The sequence below is a fragment of the Myotis daubentonii genome, chromosome 5 (genome assembly GCF_963259705.1).
Source record: "Myotis daubentonii chromosome 5, mMyoDau2.1, whole genome shotgun sequence".
Lineage (NCBI taxonomy): Eukaryota > Metazoa > Chordata > Mammalia > Chiroptera > Vespertilionidae > Myotis > Myotis daubentonii.
Window position 1 is genome coordinate 109644784 of NC_081844.1, and position 16152 is coordinate 109660935.

A 16152-nucleotide genomic window follows, 5' to 3' on the forward strand; every position below is an offset into this window, starting at 1 on the left:
CCCCACGCCCCTATGGGCCTCCCCCCACGCCCCTATGGGCCTCCCCCCACGCCCCTATGGGCCTCCCCCCACGCCCCCATGGCCTGCCCACGGTTACCGGGCAGCTCCCACCCGGCGGCTGGCCTGGGCCCTGTGCCGGGAGGGGCAGGGCGGGCTCACCTGTGAGCTCGCTCCGGAAGGCCAAGGGGGTTTTGAGCGCGGCGGACTCGGGCCCCGGGGCCGCCTCGGGCTCCAGCTCCCGGTAGTAGATGCGGTAGCCCTGCAGGAGGCCGTTCAGGCTCTCGTCACTCGGGGGCTGCAAGGACAGGGCCGGTCAGCCTCGGGAGGTGGCCTCGCGCCGAGGCCCACCAGCGCCTGCCAGGAGGACGCCCCTCAGTGTTTACACGGGAAAGGGCGGGTGTCACGTGATGGGGAACACGGTGCTCCCGGTCCGGAGCCAGGCTGTGGGCGCTCCCCGAGCCCAGGCTTCCCGGGGCGGGGGGGACGCAGCCTCTCGTCCATGCCCGCTGCCCCGGGGCTAGCCTGCGGGACTGCAGCCCAGGCCACAGACGGGCAAGGAGCTGCCCGCACCCGGCGGACCCAGCACCCTTAAGGGGACTGCATGGTCCACGAGCTGGCCCTGCCCTGTCCTTGGCCCCTGGCCACCGGGCTGCGGCAGCCTCACTCCAAATGCACGGTGAAGAGCCCTTTGTGGACGGGAGATGCCGGCAACTCGGCACCTGGGCTTAGGGGCAGCCGGACACCCAGGCCACAGCCCCGGCACCATCGCAGCCTCCCAGGCCCGACTGTCCTGCGGCCGCTGTGGCCCGGGACCTGAGCAGGAAGCTGGCACGGGCCAGGCTGACTGGGCACCACAGCCTTAGACAGGAGCGAGGGCAGGACTCTTGGGGAGGGAGGGGGAGGCGGCGCTGGGGGAGAAGGACCAATTCACTGAAAATAGCAAATAAGCAGGAATTGGGAGTTTGGAGAAAATAAAAATGTCCTCACTCGGGACCCAAGGTGGTTCTGCAAGCACAGAGGACACCCCGCCCCACCCCGTGTCCCCACCTCCTGGGCCTGAGGATGGGGTGGGGGGTGGCGGAGGCTGCCAGTGCTGGGCTCACAGATGCCCGCAGCCCAGGAGCCAGCACGCGGGAGGGGTGGGCGTGGAGAGGCACAGCGGGCCGGCCAGGCAGCACCCACTGGCAACAAGCTCACTGTGGACTAAACCGGGGACCCCGCTCCCGCAGCAGGAGATCCAGGCCTGGAGCAGGGGCGGGTCTCGCCACCCAGAGGGCCTGGTCCCGGGAGGAGAAGCGCAGGCCCTCCTCGCCCCTCCTCACCCCGCGGAGATCGGGGCCTGCACCTGCGCGGACTCCGAACTGCCTTTAACGCACTGACTACTCTGGAGTTGGAATGACCTGCCTGCCATTCGGGAAAGCTGCCAGACCTGGGCGTCCTGGGAAGTGTCACCTGGCCGCTCCATGGCGCGCACGGAGAGTTCTAGAAGGGATGGGCTGAGCTCAGGCTCTGGACGCAGTGCTGGCTGCTGGCCCTCCCTGCCCGACCCGCATCTGCAATAGCCTGTCCAGGACTCTGAACAGAAGGTCCCTTTCGCAGGAGCAGACCTGACCTCCAGCCCTGACCCGGCCTCGCCTGGCGCTTCTGCTCCGCTCTGAGGCCAGGCGGGTGGGGTGGTGCCCTCGGTGCCGTGGGAGTGAGCTGGCTTGCCGAAGTCCGAGATGACCCAGCCTCGGTAATTCCGCCCTGGCCTGGCCATCTGGACGGGCAGCTGCTCAGGGGGAACTGGGAGGCCTTCCCGAGCACGCCTGCCCTCTGGCTACGGCACGCGGGAAATTCTGCGGGCGACCCTCTGGGCGCCGGAGGGTTCTGTCCATCTCCCAGGCCTCTGTGGGAACACAGGGGACCTGGGGCAGTGTGCCCGGCTGACCACTCCGCACAGCAGCAGGGAGGAGGGAGCTGCGTGGGGGCCCAGGAGGACCAGGGGGGCGTCCTGGAGGCAGCAGGCTGGGGGCACGGCAGGGCCGGGCTGGGGCCTGGCTAGGGAGGTTGGCACCACGCCTGGGCCTCCTGGGCCGTTGAGGCAGAGCTGGGACTCAAGTCTGCATTTTCCCACGGCTTCCGCTCCCCGGAGCACAGAACAGCGACCCCTTGATGCCCATGCGATCGAGTCCTGCTGGTTCAGGGGACACAGGGCTGTCACGCCCGACCCTGCTGCCCCCCTCCCTGCCTCTCAGGTCCCTGCATCCTGCAGTGGGCACCCCCACCCCTCAGCCCAGGGTCACCGCCCCTTCCGCTGCCCACCCACCCACGCATGCCCTGCCCTGCCCAGCAGAGCTCCACTCCAGGGGTCAGTCTCACTCTGTCCAGCTGCTCAGCGCCTACACGGAGCTGGCCTCTGCCCACGGCCGAGCAAGTGGCGAGAAAGGGAGTAACCTCGAGGCACGTCCTCCCGCTGCCCCGTCCCCGTGGGCGGCCGCCCGCTCAGAGGCGCCATCCTGCACGAGGCGGTGTCTGCTCAGGGTGCCTTCTTTCTAGAAAAGCCTCCAAGTCCAGGTGGGGAAGTGGGGGGGGGGGGGGGGGAGTCGGGGCGGGAGGGGGAGGGACTACACTTGAGTGACAGGCTGCCCGCCCACTGGGCGTTTCGGGACAGCCGGCTGCAGCGCTGTGATAGGCGTCCAGGCCAGGCGAGGGCACCCAGTGCGCACACGCCTCCTCGGGGGGGACCTGCGTGCAGGTCCCAGATTTCAGACCCCGCGGGACGCCAGGAAGGCGGGCTCGCCTGTCCCCCTGCAAGACCCCAACCTGACTGTGCGACGGAGCCGCCGCTTAAATGGGTGTGACGCCCGGAAACCATAGGCGGCGGCTGCGATTTTAAACCGGTGACTATAAGCGACAGGCTTGCAGGTGGCACATTCCACGGGAACGCGGGGCTATAGTTAAACGCGCGCTCTGTCCTGCTTGCCCGGGTTCTGTAAATTGCTCCTAATTTCCGTGGTGTGCCAGCTGCCTGGCGGTTGACAGGCATGCATTTCCCGTCGCACTGGCCACCTCCTGCGGGAGCTTCCTGTGACGAGTCCGTCCTGCTGGGCTCGGAGGGGACAGCTGCTGGGCTCTGTCGCCAAGTTCTGCACTTCACAGGGCTGTCCAAGCTCAACAGGGCGGGTGGAGCCCCGTGTGGGGAGCAGCACGCTGAGGGCCCCCTGCCTTCCCCCGTGTGGAGGCGATGCCTGCACAGCCGGGAGCGCCGCCGGTACAGAAAGGAGCTCACCTCGCTCCTCACGCCTGCAGCCCGCTCCTGGCCGCGGGAGCGACCCTGGCTGCCAGTCCTTGCTGTGCGCACCACTGGCCCCACCCGCGCAGCCTTGCTTCGACGGAGACCCCACGGCGCCCTCGCTGGGCTGGCCCCCGGCTGGTGGCCTGGCCCGGAAGATCTGTCCCTCTGTGCTCCTGTCCTCAGTGCGCCTCATCGCTAGCAAATAGACGCCCCTGGAGAGCAGGCAAGGAGAGGGCAGCGAGGCCCCCACCCCCACCCCCACAGGATCCCTCTGGTCCTAGGACTGAGGACTCGCGGGAGTGAGGGGTCCCCGCAGAGCCCCTCAGAGTGACTTCCGGAGGGGGAGCGGGTCACGGTCCACTCCCTGCAGGACCCAGGCCAGGCGGGCACGTCCACAGCCCTGCCTGCCGCCTTCACGTGGCCTGGGACACGGAGCCTCGGTGCTCTGGCACCCGGGTGCCCTCGTGCGTGGGTTCGAGTCCACTGTGCTGACAGCCAGGCTCTCTGTGTGGGGACCACACCTGGATGCTCCCTCCCAGCGAGCCGCCCCTGTCCTGCTCTCAAGCACCTCAGTCACGACGCTGGGTGCACGGAGGGTGAGCGCGTGCAGGGTGAGCGCGTGGAGGGTGAGCGCGTGGAGGGAGAGTGCGTGGAGGGAGAGTGCGTGGAGGGTGAGCGTCATGTTTTACGAGACCCCGTGAGACCCGGTGCTCACCTGCCACTGGACCAGGACGGAGGAGGTGGTGTGGGGCGTCACTGAGACGGAATTTGGAGGCTCCCCCGGAACTGAAATCCAAGATCAAAGAGACAGGATTAGAGGGCTCTTGGGTACCTGGCACCCCCTCTTCCCTGTGGGTGCCCTGCACCCCCTGCACAGCCTGTGCCCGGAGAGGAGGGACCTAGTGCTCCAGTGTGACCACCTCCCTGAGACAGACCGGCACTGAGACACCGAGGGAGTTCCCACCTCTCCACAGGCCCCTCACGCCAGCCAGCGGGGTGCCAGGCGCCCCACCTGAGAGCCTGCTCAGGGCCCCCCGCCCCGCCCCAAGGAGGGCAGCATGCTCTTTTTGAGGTGTGCAGGCCAGAGCACTTCTTAGCTGGACAGATGACCCAGTCAGGGCACAGTGCTCCTGGTCCCGGCCACGGAGTGACCGTCACGAAGGAGGTGACTTCTGGCGGCTGAAGGGGGGCCTGGTCCACCTCTGTGTGCGCTGCTCTGCCCGCTGCGGGCACAGGCTGGTCTGGCCTCTGCCTGGCCGTGCCCTGCACCTGGAACTAACGCCCACCCGCCGTCTGTCGGGTCCCACGCACCCACGTCCCAGGATTCGGAAGTGACCTTCCCTGGCTCCGCGCTGAGGCCCCAGAGCCCCGCCTTCTCCTGGGCCCAGAGCAGCAGGGAGCCCTCACTGGCCGGCCTGTCCGCAGGCCCCATGTCCGGGGCCCGTACGTACGAACACGAACATAATACACGTGGACCTTTTCTCCTGTGCATCTGCCTCCTGTCAGTTTGCTTTAAAGACCAGACGAAGAACTCAGGAGGGTAGAGGGGGCGTCACTTTTCCTCCCCCACAAACCATCCACACACTCAAAGGGCTGCTCCCTCCCCGCCCCCCAGCACAGGGCTCCCCGGGGCCTGGAGTCGCCTGCTGCCTGTCCATCTCAGTGAGCAACCTGCTGCCTGTCCATCTCAGTGAGCGCTGGGCTGGAGACAGTGCAGCTCCAGTCAGTGCAAACTGCCTGCCAGGAGCAGTCCTGGAGGAGATGACAAGATAGGCACCACGGGGCGATTGGAATATCAAAGGAGGAAGCAGGCCTTTGGGCCTGAGGAGGCCCTGCGGGGTTCCAAGAGGCTTTCCGACTGAGCTGCGAGGCCAGGGCCTGGGTGTCTGCCAGGGGGGCTGGGTATCTGCACAGGCAGCTGGTGGCATCTGCTCCTTCCTCCTGAGGGTCAGCGCCTCAGGCAAATGTCGCAAATACCACCGAGGTGGTGTGAAGGCAACATAAAAACGGGAGCCACAAATACAACCGCTGTCTCCAGGGGTCAGTCCGCCTGCGGCTCCCTGAGGGCAGTGCCAGGGCACCGTCCTGGGGCAGGAACACGCTGGAGGTCTGCTCTATGCAGAACACTGTCTGCACGTGGCCCAGAAGCTCAGCCCCCACCTTCCCGGCTGGTCCTTAAGGCCCCGGAGGCCCGCCGGGAAGCTCAGCTCCCAGGTTATGGAAAGAGCGGAATGAAGAGGTGAGGTTACCAATGGCTCCCTGGTGCCCTCGGGAGGAGAGTGCTGGGGGAGGCTGGGGGAGGCTGGGGGACTAGCCCAGCGCGCGGAGGGCGAGCTCAGTGTTCGGTCAGGTGGGCCGCCGTGGGGTGATGCGGGCTCCCCGCGCTCGGCCAGGCAGCATCCTATCTCCCTCCCCGGACGCAGGCCCCCCGGGGGAGGAGCGGGTGAACGCCGCCCTCACTTAGCTGTGCTCCTGGCCGGCGGCCACGCTGGGAAGGCCGCTGAATGAGAAAATGGGCAACCTCGCCAAACGCAGCTACCGGTGGCGGCATTTATTTTTAATGAGCCCATCAATTATGCATTCCTGGGATGCTAATGGTCGGAGGGTTTGGAAGCGAATCAAAGAGACTCCTTCCGTGCAAAGCCCTTCATGTCCTGCGCAGCGCCGGGCCCAGGAGCCTCTGCGCTGTCGCGCAGTGACTCCCAGGCTCCCTCGTCCCTCGAGTCCCCCGGCTCAGGACGAAAGTGGGGGCTCTCTCCAGGAGCCAGCAGCTGGGTGTGGCCCCGTCTGTCCGCCGCCGGGGCCCACGCACTCACCATCCTGCAGCGTGGTCACCGCCTCCGTCTCGGCGCTGAAGTCACTGTCCCCGATGTCGTTGGTGGCCTTCAGGCGCAGCTTGTAGGAGGTGAAGGGCCTCAGCCTGAGCAGAACCGAGACCCGTGACCCTGTGACCGTCCCGCCCAGCAGCCTGGAGCTCTGACCCGTGACCCTGTGACCTTCCCGCCCAGCGCCCTGGAGCTCTGACCCGTGACCCTGTGACCTTCTCTCCCAGCGCCCTGGAGCTCTGACCCGTGACCCTGGTGACCTTCCAGCCCCAGCGGCCCAGAGCTCCTGGGGGTGCCCTCCTGCCAGAGGACCCTGCCTTAGGAGGGGGTGCTCCCTCCCTCACCCCCAAGGGCTCTTTGGGGTCTGCGCCCACCAGCACCGGTAGCGCCCACGTGGCCCCGAGCCTGAGCAAGCCTTGTCCCATGTGACCCAGCAGCTCCTCCTTCCGTGTCAGGGACGAGGACCGCAGGCCCACAGGCCCGGAACCCCCCAGGACGGTGCGTGGCTCGGCCGGGGCTGGGATGCCACGTTTGTCTGGAAGCCACGTTTGTCTGCCCCCTTGTGTGAGACCCACACAACGCCAGCTGCCCATGTGAAGATGCCCCCACATGGCGGGGGCCGCAGGACAGGGCTTCCCCGAGGCCCTGCGTACGGCAGCCGCCACCTCGGCCTCCCTCTGTCCCTCAGTCCTCTCTCCCTCCCTCCCTCCCCGAGACAGACTGCGGACAAGCTCCTCTGAGCAGACAACCCTCACTCCATCCAGCGCCTGCACTGCGCCTCCAGACACGCCCGATCAGGCCTGGCTGCCAGCTCTCCTGGCCGCCCCCCACTTTCCCCACAAGAGCAGAGAGGGGGACCCCCCTCCTCAATGCCAGCAGCAGCAGCAGCAGCAGCCCTGTCTCATCCTCTGGCCCCCAGACCAGAGGAGCTGAGTGACTCCCGATCCCAGAGCCGCCCTCGCTCCCGCGCCCACTGTCTCCCAGCGTCCTCACCACGTGGCCTCAGGGCCTGTCCGCTCTCCTCTCTCCCAACCCACCGCAAACTCGTGGTTTTCAAACTGAGCTGGTGGAACCCCGAGGCTGAGGAACCCTCTGGGGTGCAGGCCCTCCACCCCAACCAGCAGCTCCTCGTCCATCCGGCGTGGGCGAGGCTCTGGGCGTCGCTTTGTTGAGAGAGCTCTGCTTTCAGAGCTGATCACCACCTACGGGCCTGCGGTCGGGAGAAGCTTCTGTTTTCATTCGCCCCGGCTCTCCAGCAGCTCACACCTGGGTCGCGCTGCCTCCAAAGCCCCAGAACCCGCCGGCCCCGCCAGGCCTGGCCTGGCCTGAGTGTACGTGCTCCGAGTCGCTCCTCCGCAGCGGCGTCCGCGGCAGCTTCTGGAGAAATCCTTTAAGTTAAAACAAACAGCTCCCACCTGTCCGAGCTTCCCAGAGTCACTTAATTCTGGAGACGGCCACGTGTCCTTCCCGTGGCCCTGCCTCCCCCGCTGGCCCCCGCATCCAGGCGGGAAGGCACGCAGCGCGTGGGGCTCGCCTCGCAGCCTCACTCCGGCCAGAGGCGGTTCCGGAGAAGCACGGAGAGGGCCTGGCGCCGAGCGAGGCTCCTAGGTCTTTGCTGCTGGTGTCACTCTCCGCTCGGACCCGCTCGGAGGGACGAAGTGCGTGGCCGGCCGCGGTCCTGTGCACACCGCTCACGCCCTCAGTGTGTCACTGTTTCCTCGACGACTGTCTTCCTGACAAGACTCCGGGCCCCATGCGCACAGGCCTCAGTGGCCTCAGCCGCTGCTGCGCCCAGTTCGGGGGATGGGCCCGCGCCTGGAGTGGGGAGGACCTGAGGGCTGGACGGCGGGGGGCGCGCTGTCCCCGAGGTTCCTTGGGAGGGCGGAGGAGAAGTCACATGGGCATCAGCACAGTGTGGCACGTGCCCCAGAAATGATCTGTCCTCACTGTTAGCACCTGCATTTATGTCATTACGTAGGACATGGGTTTGAAGTACAGAACTTCTGCTCTCTCAGGCCCAACACTGAGCTCTTTCTGTCCGTCCACAGCAGGTGCAGGGGGCTGGGAGGGCCGGGCGGGGTGCAGGGGGCTGGGAGGGCCGGGCGGGGTGCAGGGGGGCTGGGAGGGACAGGTGGGGTGCAGGGAGGGCTGAGGGAGGCTGGGAGGGACGGGCGGGGTGCAGCAGAACTGAGAGTGGAGGCCGAGCCGGCCTGGGTCTGCCAGGCTCACTCGTTCACAGGGCTGATGAGCCTCTCGGAGCCTCGGGCTTGCCAAGGTGCCTGGGCATGGAGCTGAGCGTCGGGTAGAAAGAGAACGTGGAGAGCGACACCCCGGCCTGGGCCGGTGCCCGACAGGCCGGCGCTCTGCATGGCGCTGACCGGTGTCTCAGAAGCAGAGGCAGCTGCGCGCGCAGGAGCGGCCGGCTGCCCTCGCCTGTTGCTGATCCGAGAGGCTCGGAGCATGTTTCTAAGAGCCCATTATCCACGTCAGGAAGAGCCCTGAGCCCACGCGTGACCTTCTGCCCGTGCTCACCGGGTTTCCGTACACGCGATTTCTGAAGCTCGCACGAAGGAGCTAGAGAGACAGCGCGAGGGGCCGGGCGGCTGGTGAGTCCCATTCTCTTGCGCGGCCTCCCTGCGGTCTGGGGGGCCCATGCACCGGCCACAGTGGGCGTTCGGAGGATGGGCAGAGCCCATGACTGAATTACCCCCCCGCCCCCCCCCCCCCGATCACAGAGGCCCTCCTGTTGCCTCCCAGCCTCGCAGCCCAGACCCCCACGGGTGGGCGGTGGCAGGAGGCACCTGAGCCCGGGCCTCTACGTCAGATCCCCACCTCCCCGTGCCCCCTGCTCAGCTGCGTGCACTGCGCTGCCGCCTCAGGCCAGGGAGGGGGCACCTTCTCTCTAAAGCCCCAGGTGTGGGTCCAGGCCAGCGACAGAGACGCACTCCGCACTCCGAGCCCACAGCCTGCTGTGTGCTGGGGGCTCAGGATGGAGCTGCCCCCAGGACCCTCTGACCTGCTTCCTCCCCCACCCGCTGCCAACAGAGCGGGCGCCTGCAGCCGTGCCAAGCGGGTGCCTGGTTTCTCGTTGGCACAATGAGGACGGCGACCTCCCACCGCCACTGGGCCCTCCCTCACAGGGATCAACGCGCTGACACGGTGCGGGACGTTTCCCAGCTCAGCGGGGGCTGCAGGACGCGGCGGAGTCTGGGAGCAGACACTCCTCCAGCCCAGCTCGGTGGGGGCCAGGGCCCTAGAACCCAGGGTGGGAGTGACGGCACAGCAGCCCTGCCCACAGCCTGGAGCCTGAGCCGAACAGGAAAGGGGTTGGAATCGGGGCCAGAGGAGTTCCGTGAGGCGGCCCTGAAGTCCCCCAGGGGCTGCGTGTGAGTCGCCCCAGCCCCCTCCCTCCCGGGTCTCTGAGGAATGAGTGAGTGGTGGGTCATCCTGCTCAGGGGGACGCCCGCCGGTTCCCGCCCAGCGTCACTGGCCAGCGAGGCCCTGAGTGAGACCTGTGTGCCTGCTGACCTGGGGGGAGCAGGCGGGGGGCGTCTCTCCGGGGACATCTGCCGCCGGGCCCCGCTCCCAATGCCGCGCTCCTCCCCTCTTAGGAGCCCACGCTCCAGGCTCACTGTCCCTATTACTGGCCTGTCCTGTCCCGGGGCCTCTAGGGGGGACAGCCTGGAGGTGGTGGAGAGGCCTGGGGCCTGGAGCAGTGGGTCCGAGACACAGAAATCCCTGGTCCCAGGAGTGGACGAGGAGACATGGCCCCCCCTCCCCTGTGGGGAGCTGCTGGGGGGGACAGGGCGGGGCTGCAGGTCCGGGGAGGGGCCTCCGGGCCCGCGTACCTTTCCACCACGCAGGCTGTGGCCTCGTGGCTGATGGACGAGGAGTAGGTCTGCCAGGGCCCGCTGGGCAGCTCGTGCACCTGCGCGGTGAAGTAGCGGATGGGGGAGGCCCCGTCGCTGCCCGGGACCCACTGGAGCTGGAGGCTGCGGGCCGTCACCTCGGCCTGGGGCACCCGCAGCTGCCTGGGGGGCGCCGGCCGCTCTGCAAGCCAATGAGGACAGACCAGGGCGTGAGAGGGACCCCAAAACCGCCTGTGGGCACTGCCGACGCCCACAGTGCCGCACGGAGCGGACTCTGCAGGTGACTCCTGTGCCACGGAGAGACCTCCTCTTACAGCCACTTAGGGCGACGGGCCCAGCGGGACCTGCTCCACCCTCAGCGCAGGACAGACCAACAGGCCGTGTGAACCCACCTACAGGCATCCCCCGACTCCATGCCACCTGGGAGCGCGTCTCGGAGTGACACCCGGGCTCCCCGAGCACCACAGGGGACTCGGGGCTCCTCCCTGCGTCCCCACCCCCGGGCGTCCCCACCCCCGGGCGTCCCCTGAGCCCGGGTGTCCCGAGCTGGGTCCTCACGCAGCAGCTCAGCTCCTTGCTGGGGGCCCGTGGTCGGCCCTGCAGGGAGGGGCGGGGGCATGGGCGAGGCGAGCACGTGGACTGGCCACCTGCCCTTCTCCTCACCCCTCGGTCCCAACAGGGACGCGTGGGGCACGAATCGCTGTCTAACTGCTGGTCATGGAGGCTGTGGATTCTGCTCAGGACACGCGGGGGGGACAGTGCCGCATGATGCCGCGGCCGGCGCCTCCCTCCCCGACACATCCAGCCCCAGCTTCCTCTCTCCTAAGGCTCGGGCTCACCCCGCCCCCCGGGCTGTGGATAAAGCAGGGTGATGGCCCCCAGCATCAGAGGGTCCACCAAGACGCCTTTCGATGGCTGCTGAGTGTGCCGAGCTGCTCCCTGGGGGCGCTGACCGCAGGGGCCTGTGCTGCCTCGGGGTGGCCCGCTGACCCCTCCACGCGCCGGCCACGCAGGCCCGACCGAGAGGTCACGTGTCGCCAAGGTTCCAGCGGACCCCCCTCCCGCCGCCGTGACTGGCCTGGGCCCCAGGTCTCACCTCTCTTCTCGGTGGTGATGACGGTGGCCTCCAGGGGCTCCCCCCAGCCCTGCCTGGTCTTGGCCGACAGCCGGAAGGTATATGCCGACTCGGGGGCCAGCTCGGTGGCCGTGAACTGCCGGACTGTGGCGCCGACCTCCACCGTGGTGAAGGTGTGGGGGCTGCTGCGGGCCAGGCGGTAGGCGATCTGGTACCCTGTGGGCGGGGCCCGGAGCGTGGTCAGTCCCTCCTCAGCACGGGCAGCCCATCCCGCCTCCCACAGCCACGTGGCGGGAACCAGAGCCACGTCCTCACGACACCCTCCTTCCCAGCCGGCACCAGGCAGACCAACACCACCGAGAGGGAAGCCCAGCCCCATGATGAGCGGGGCTCTGGGCCCCAGTCCCCCTGCTCTTCCTCACCCCTCACGGGACAAGGTGTGAGGACAGGCCCTCCCGTGGCCGCTGCATGCTGAGCAGTGCCTGGGAGCGGTGAGCGAGTGTCTCTGATGTGCAGGTCCTGCACTCACTGCCTCTTCCTCCCCCCCACCCCCCTGCACCTGCCCTGCTAAGGGCAGCGCCTCCTGTTAGTTCTCTAAACAGCGTCCTTGCCCTCTCTGCAGTGAGACCTTGGCAGCGGCCGGCCAGCCGACACCAGCTGCCCTGGCATCTGCCAGCCTCCCTCTCACCTCCTCTGCTGCCGACCCAGCTCCCCGCCGGCCACTCCCGCCCTCCACCCCACTCTCCCCCTGCCCAGTCCTCCCTGACTGGGCCGGCCTCCGCCTTCCACAGCCCCACAAGCGAGGGAGCTGGGCCGTCGGGCCTGGGTTGGCCAGGGTCACTCCCGATCAAGCCCTCGCCCAGCCCGCCGAGGCCCTGCCCGCATCTGAGGCCGTGCCAACCGGCAGACCCAGCCCTCGGTCCAGCTGCCGCCCCTGCTGCTCCAGAGCGGAGCGGAGGGCGCTGGCATCCGCAGCATAACGATGGCCAAGCCGTCACGTGGACGGAGCTCTGGGGACACCGGCCGGCAGAGCTGACCGTCCTTACACTGCTGCACTCGGGCCATGGTCATTCCGCCCGGCCGCCCGCCCCACCCTCTCTGCTCCCGTCTTCCCGCTGGCGCGGCCTCCGGCTCCGGGTGACCCCGCTCACTGGCCCCCTCCCAGCTCTGCTTTGTCGTCTGTCCAACCATACGGAGGCCCTGACCCGCGTGCGGGAGGCCAGGCCAGGCGCAGGCCCAGGGCTCAGAGGCGGCGTGCCCTCCTCGCATTTGGCCCAACCACTGCTGGTGACTGCTGGCCACACAGACGGACAGCACGATGATCGTCACTGCTCACAGGTGTCCGTAGGGCCCTGGGCCCCGGCCCTGAGTGACCCCTGCGGCGGCTGCTCTGCCTCTGATGGCGGTCTGTCCTCTGGGCCGTGGTGACCCGCTGGCCCTGGTCTGGGTGTGGCCCCGCTGGCCTCGGCCTGAGGCCTGGGTGTCCGGCTAGATGTCACGCTTCCCCACGCACTGACCCAGCGGCTCTCCTCCGGACCTTCCCTCCTGCCTCTCCGTCCTGCCTGGTTGTGGCGGGAGCCTGGAGTTCCAGTGCCGCGGGAACCAGCCCAGTCTGATGCCCAGATGCCCAGCGTCCCGAACTCCAGGACAGCGTGGCCACCGCAGCCACGGGGGCAGCTCTTCCCGCGAGACGCCTGACAGTCCTCGTCCCCAGACCTCGCAGAGGTCTCAGCAGGCAGCGTGCTCATCCTCAGCCGCCCGGGGGCAGGAGAGCTCAGAGAGGGTGGAGGTCTGCCCGAGGTCGCACAGCATGCCCCCCGCAGAGCCGGGCTGGGCTCTGGGTCTGCCTGGCTGCACAGCTTTCACTTTCCACAGCCACGAGCTCTGTGAGGAGGATCCCACCTCAGTCTTCCAGCAAAGGGGGCCCCTTGCTAGACCTGGTTCCGCTAGGCCGCCAGCCCAACGCCACCTCAGAGCGCTTTTCCCAGCAGGCCAGGCGGGACGCCCGCGCTGAGGCCACATCCCGGCTGCCTCCCGGCTCTGCAGGTGCTTCGCTGGGCACCGCGCTCTCGGAGCCTTGGCTTGTCAGACTGCGACGGGGCGGCGGGAAATGCCTCTGGGGCTGCTATGGGTCCGGGGTGTTGGGGGTCCTGGCTGGTCAGCGGGGCGTTGGGGGTCCTGGTCGGTCAGCGCCTGGGCTGTGATGTTGCTGTACAACAAGCAGCTGCCACCCTCCTCCCGTCAGCTGCTGCGCCCCCAGCGGCCTGCGCCTGCTGCTCGGTGGCCTGTGTCGCACCGGCAGCACCATCTTCACGCAGCCTCCACTGCTCCCATTCCGGCCACTGCTCCTCCTGGCACCGGCCGGCAGCCTGGAGCGCCCCAGAGAGGTCCAGAACCATCCACGGTGAGGCAAACAGGAAGAGAGGCCGAGATGGGATGTGGCGGGGGGTGGGGGGGGGGGGCTCAGCTGCCTGGTCGGGGTGACTTAGGCAGACACCTCATCCTGTGGCGAGTCCTGTGCTGCAGGCCTTTTTTTGGGCTGTTTCCTGGGCAACCCACCGGCATCGCTCCGAGCGTCGTCTGCTCTGTGATGCATCCCTGGGCCTGGACGCTCCGGTTCGGGGGCCTGGGGCGGCCTGACCCCGTCCGTCGCCACTGTTGGGATGTGAGTGGTGACGGCCCCCCAACACCTGTTCGTTGCTCAGGGAACCCAGAGCAGCTGAGTCGCCCCGCGAGGCCCGCGCCAGCCCGGCCCAGGCGCCGTGTGTCCTGTTGGTTTCACAGCTTGTCCATCGGGGGCTGGGAGCAGGCAGTGCGACCGGGTTCTGACTGTGTTGGCAGACGCTCACACGCACTGCTCCTGATCCCCAGCGGGGCCCTGGCACGCCCTTCCCGATGAGCCAGAGGCAAATGCCAGGCGCTCGCAGGCGGTGGGGGTCGGGGGTGGGAGATTCTGGCGCGTGAGGTGGGGCAGCCGCGCGCGTGGGCCTGAGGGGCACACGCCTCACTGCGGCTCAGGAGCATTAAGGGCGTCGGCAAGGGAGGCAGGGAGGCCAGGAGGCCGGAGCAGCCGCGCCCCCAGAGGAAGGCGCTAAACGCTGGAAGCGCCCAGTAAATGTTCATGCAAATACGCGATGTCTTCCCTGCAGGCGCTGCGGGCTGGCGGTTAATCTCCGTGGGAAATGCAGGAACACGTTTGATCTAGATCACAGCCCGGGCGGCCGTGTTTACACTCTCCCAGGGCCAGAGCGGAGCGGCCTCGCGTCTCGGGGGTCAGGGCCTCGCAGAGACGGCTGCTTCTCCTCCGCGAACCCCGACCCGAGCCTCCGGAACGGCCTCCGCGCCTGCAGCTGGCGTGTGAGGGTGACCCGCGGCTGCATCTCAACAAAAGCGGCGGGCGGGCGGGCCGCTCTCCGTGACGGGGACACGGCGTGTCTCACCCAGCGCTGTTCGCCGCGGCTGCTCGGCTCGGACCACAGACCAAGCAGCTTCTCAGCGCACCGAGGCCCTCTCAGCGGCCCAGGCGCCGGCTCAGGCTTTGCTTGTCTCTCCAGCATGAACTCTGTCCCGGAGCCAGAGCTGGGGACCATGGGGACGGTCCAGGCAGCCCCCCACCCCCGTGACTAGCGGTGGAGGCTGCGCTGTCGGCCGGCCGCCATCCAGCAGCGTCTCTGTCCGGAGAAGTGAGGGGACACCGACGCTGTGGGAACGTCACTGGGCACGTGGGTGAGGCAGGCGCTGCCCGAGTTCTTCCTGCTCAGCCCACTAGCCTGGGAGGGACATGTCCCTTCTGAGGGAGGGGAAACTGAGGCACGAGAGGCCGATCCCTGCGCGAAGGCCGGGCCCGGGTGGTGTGGCCTCTGCGTCCCCAGCCTCCCCTGCCCGCCACTGGCCTGTCCGGGACGCAGGGTTCAAAGCACACGGGACACAGAGCAGCCCCGGGACAAGGCCCCTTGTCGCTGAGTGCCCCCACCCTCCCTGCTCCCCAGGCTCCGAGGGTCCAGCCAAACAGCCTTCCCTCCACGGAGAGCCCTTGCCCGGGGGCCCCGTGACCGCCCCCGTCACCCTGTGACCGCCCCTGCCACCCTGTGACCGCCCCCGTCACCCTGTGACCGCCCCTGCCACCTGTCCCCGGGTGAGGCTGTCTTTCTGCCGCTCCGTGAGCGTCTCTATGATGGTGCGTCCTCCTCCCCGCTTACTCCTCACGGCGCAGGTGACACCGGCAAGTAGAGGCCGTAATCTGTCCCGGTGAAGGGACTAGATAAAGGGACTGGTGGTTTTTTAAAGTGAAACTCGCCGCCTTCAGGGAAGCAGGAGACACCGTGGCCTGTGTCACTGCGAGCAGAGCGCTGACACAGATGAAAGCAAGCTCTCCCGGGGCATGGCGTCCGGCGCTCTCCCCTTCTTCCAGGGATGGTGCGGCCGCGGCGGGGGGGCTAGGGGGGGGCGGCCGTGAACTGGGTCCCGGGGGAACGAGCGGTTTCCAAGCACCCATCCTCGGGAGAGCCGGCCACCTCGGGGAGGACGGCACAGTCACGGGGGCTCTGCTGCGAACCCCACGCCCGGCAGGAGTTCTGGGAGCACCCCCCGTGAACTTCGACCTGTCGAGTAACCTCAGCTCTCAGCTCAGACGCAGGGTCACCCTCTCAGTCCAGGACATGCCAGGTGCTGGAGATGGGAGCCTCCCCACGCGATGGAACTAGATGACAGCACCCACCTGCTGCTTCTCTGAGCTGTGCCTGCCCGCCCCCGCACTCCCTGCCCCCTCCTCGCTACCCCGTCCCCCGTCCCCTGCCCCCATGCCCCCCCGCCCATGCCCCCCCCACACTCCCCCCGCCCCCCCCCCCGCGCCCCCCCCCGCCCCCGCCCTTACCCAGGATGATGCCGTTGGGCTCCTCCGGCGGCTGCCACACGATCCGCACCGACGTGAGCCTCACTTCCGGGAACACCAGCCTCACCGGGGGGCCTGGGGCTGGAGGCGAAGGAAGTCTCGTGAGCCGGGCGCCCGACGATGCTGTCTGGGCCCCTGACACGGTCCGTGCAGGTCTGGGAACTGGACACACAGTCACTGCACCGTGACGCTGTTGGGGGACACGCCACGTTCGG

At 68.3% G+C, this 16152-nt stretch overlaps 1 protein-coding gene across 1 annotated transcript in view; it reads right to left on the reverse strand.

Moving 5' to 3' along the window:
• Positions 1-16152, reverse strand: part of SDK1 (sidekick cell adhesion molecule 1) — a 544320-nt gene that overhangs the window by 27327 nt on the left and 500841 nt on the right. Inside the window, exons 28-33 of the mRNA XM_059699383.1 lie at positions 15920-16018; positions 11068-11262; positions 9951-10152; positions 6094-6197; positions 3993-4063; positions 160-295 (exon numbers count right to left, since the gene is read on the reverse strand). Of these exons, the coding sequence (XP_059555366.1) occupies positions 160-295; positions 3993-4063; positions 6094-6197; positions 9951-10152; positions 11068-11262; positions 15920-16018 (807 nt within the window). The remainder of the gene's footprint in view (positions 1-159; positions 296-3992; positions 4064-6093; positions 6198-9950; positions 10153-11067; positions 11263-15919; positions 16019-16152) is intronic.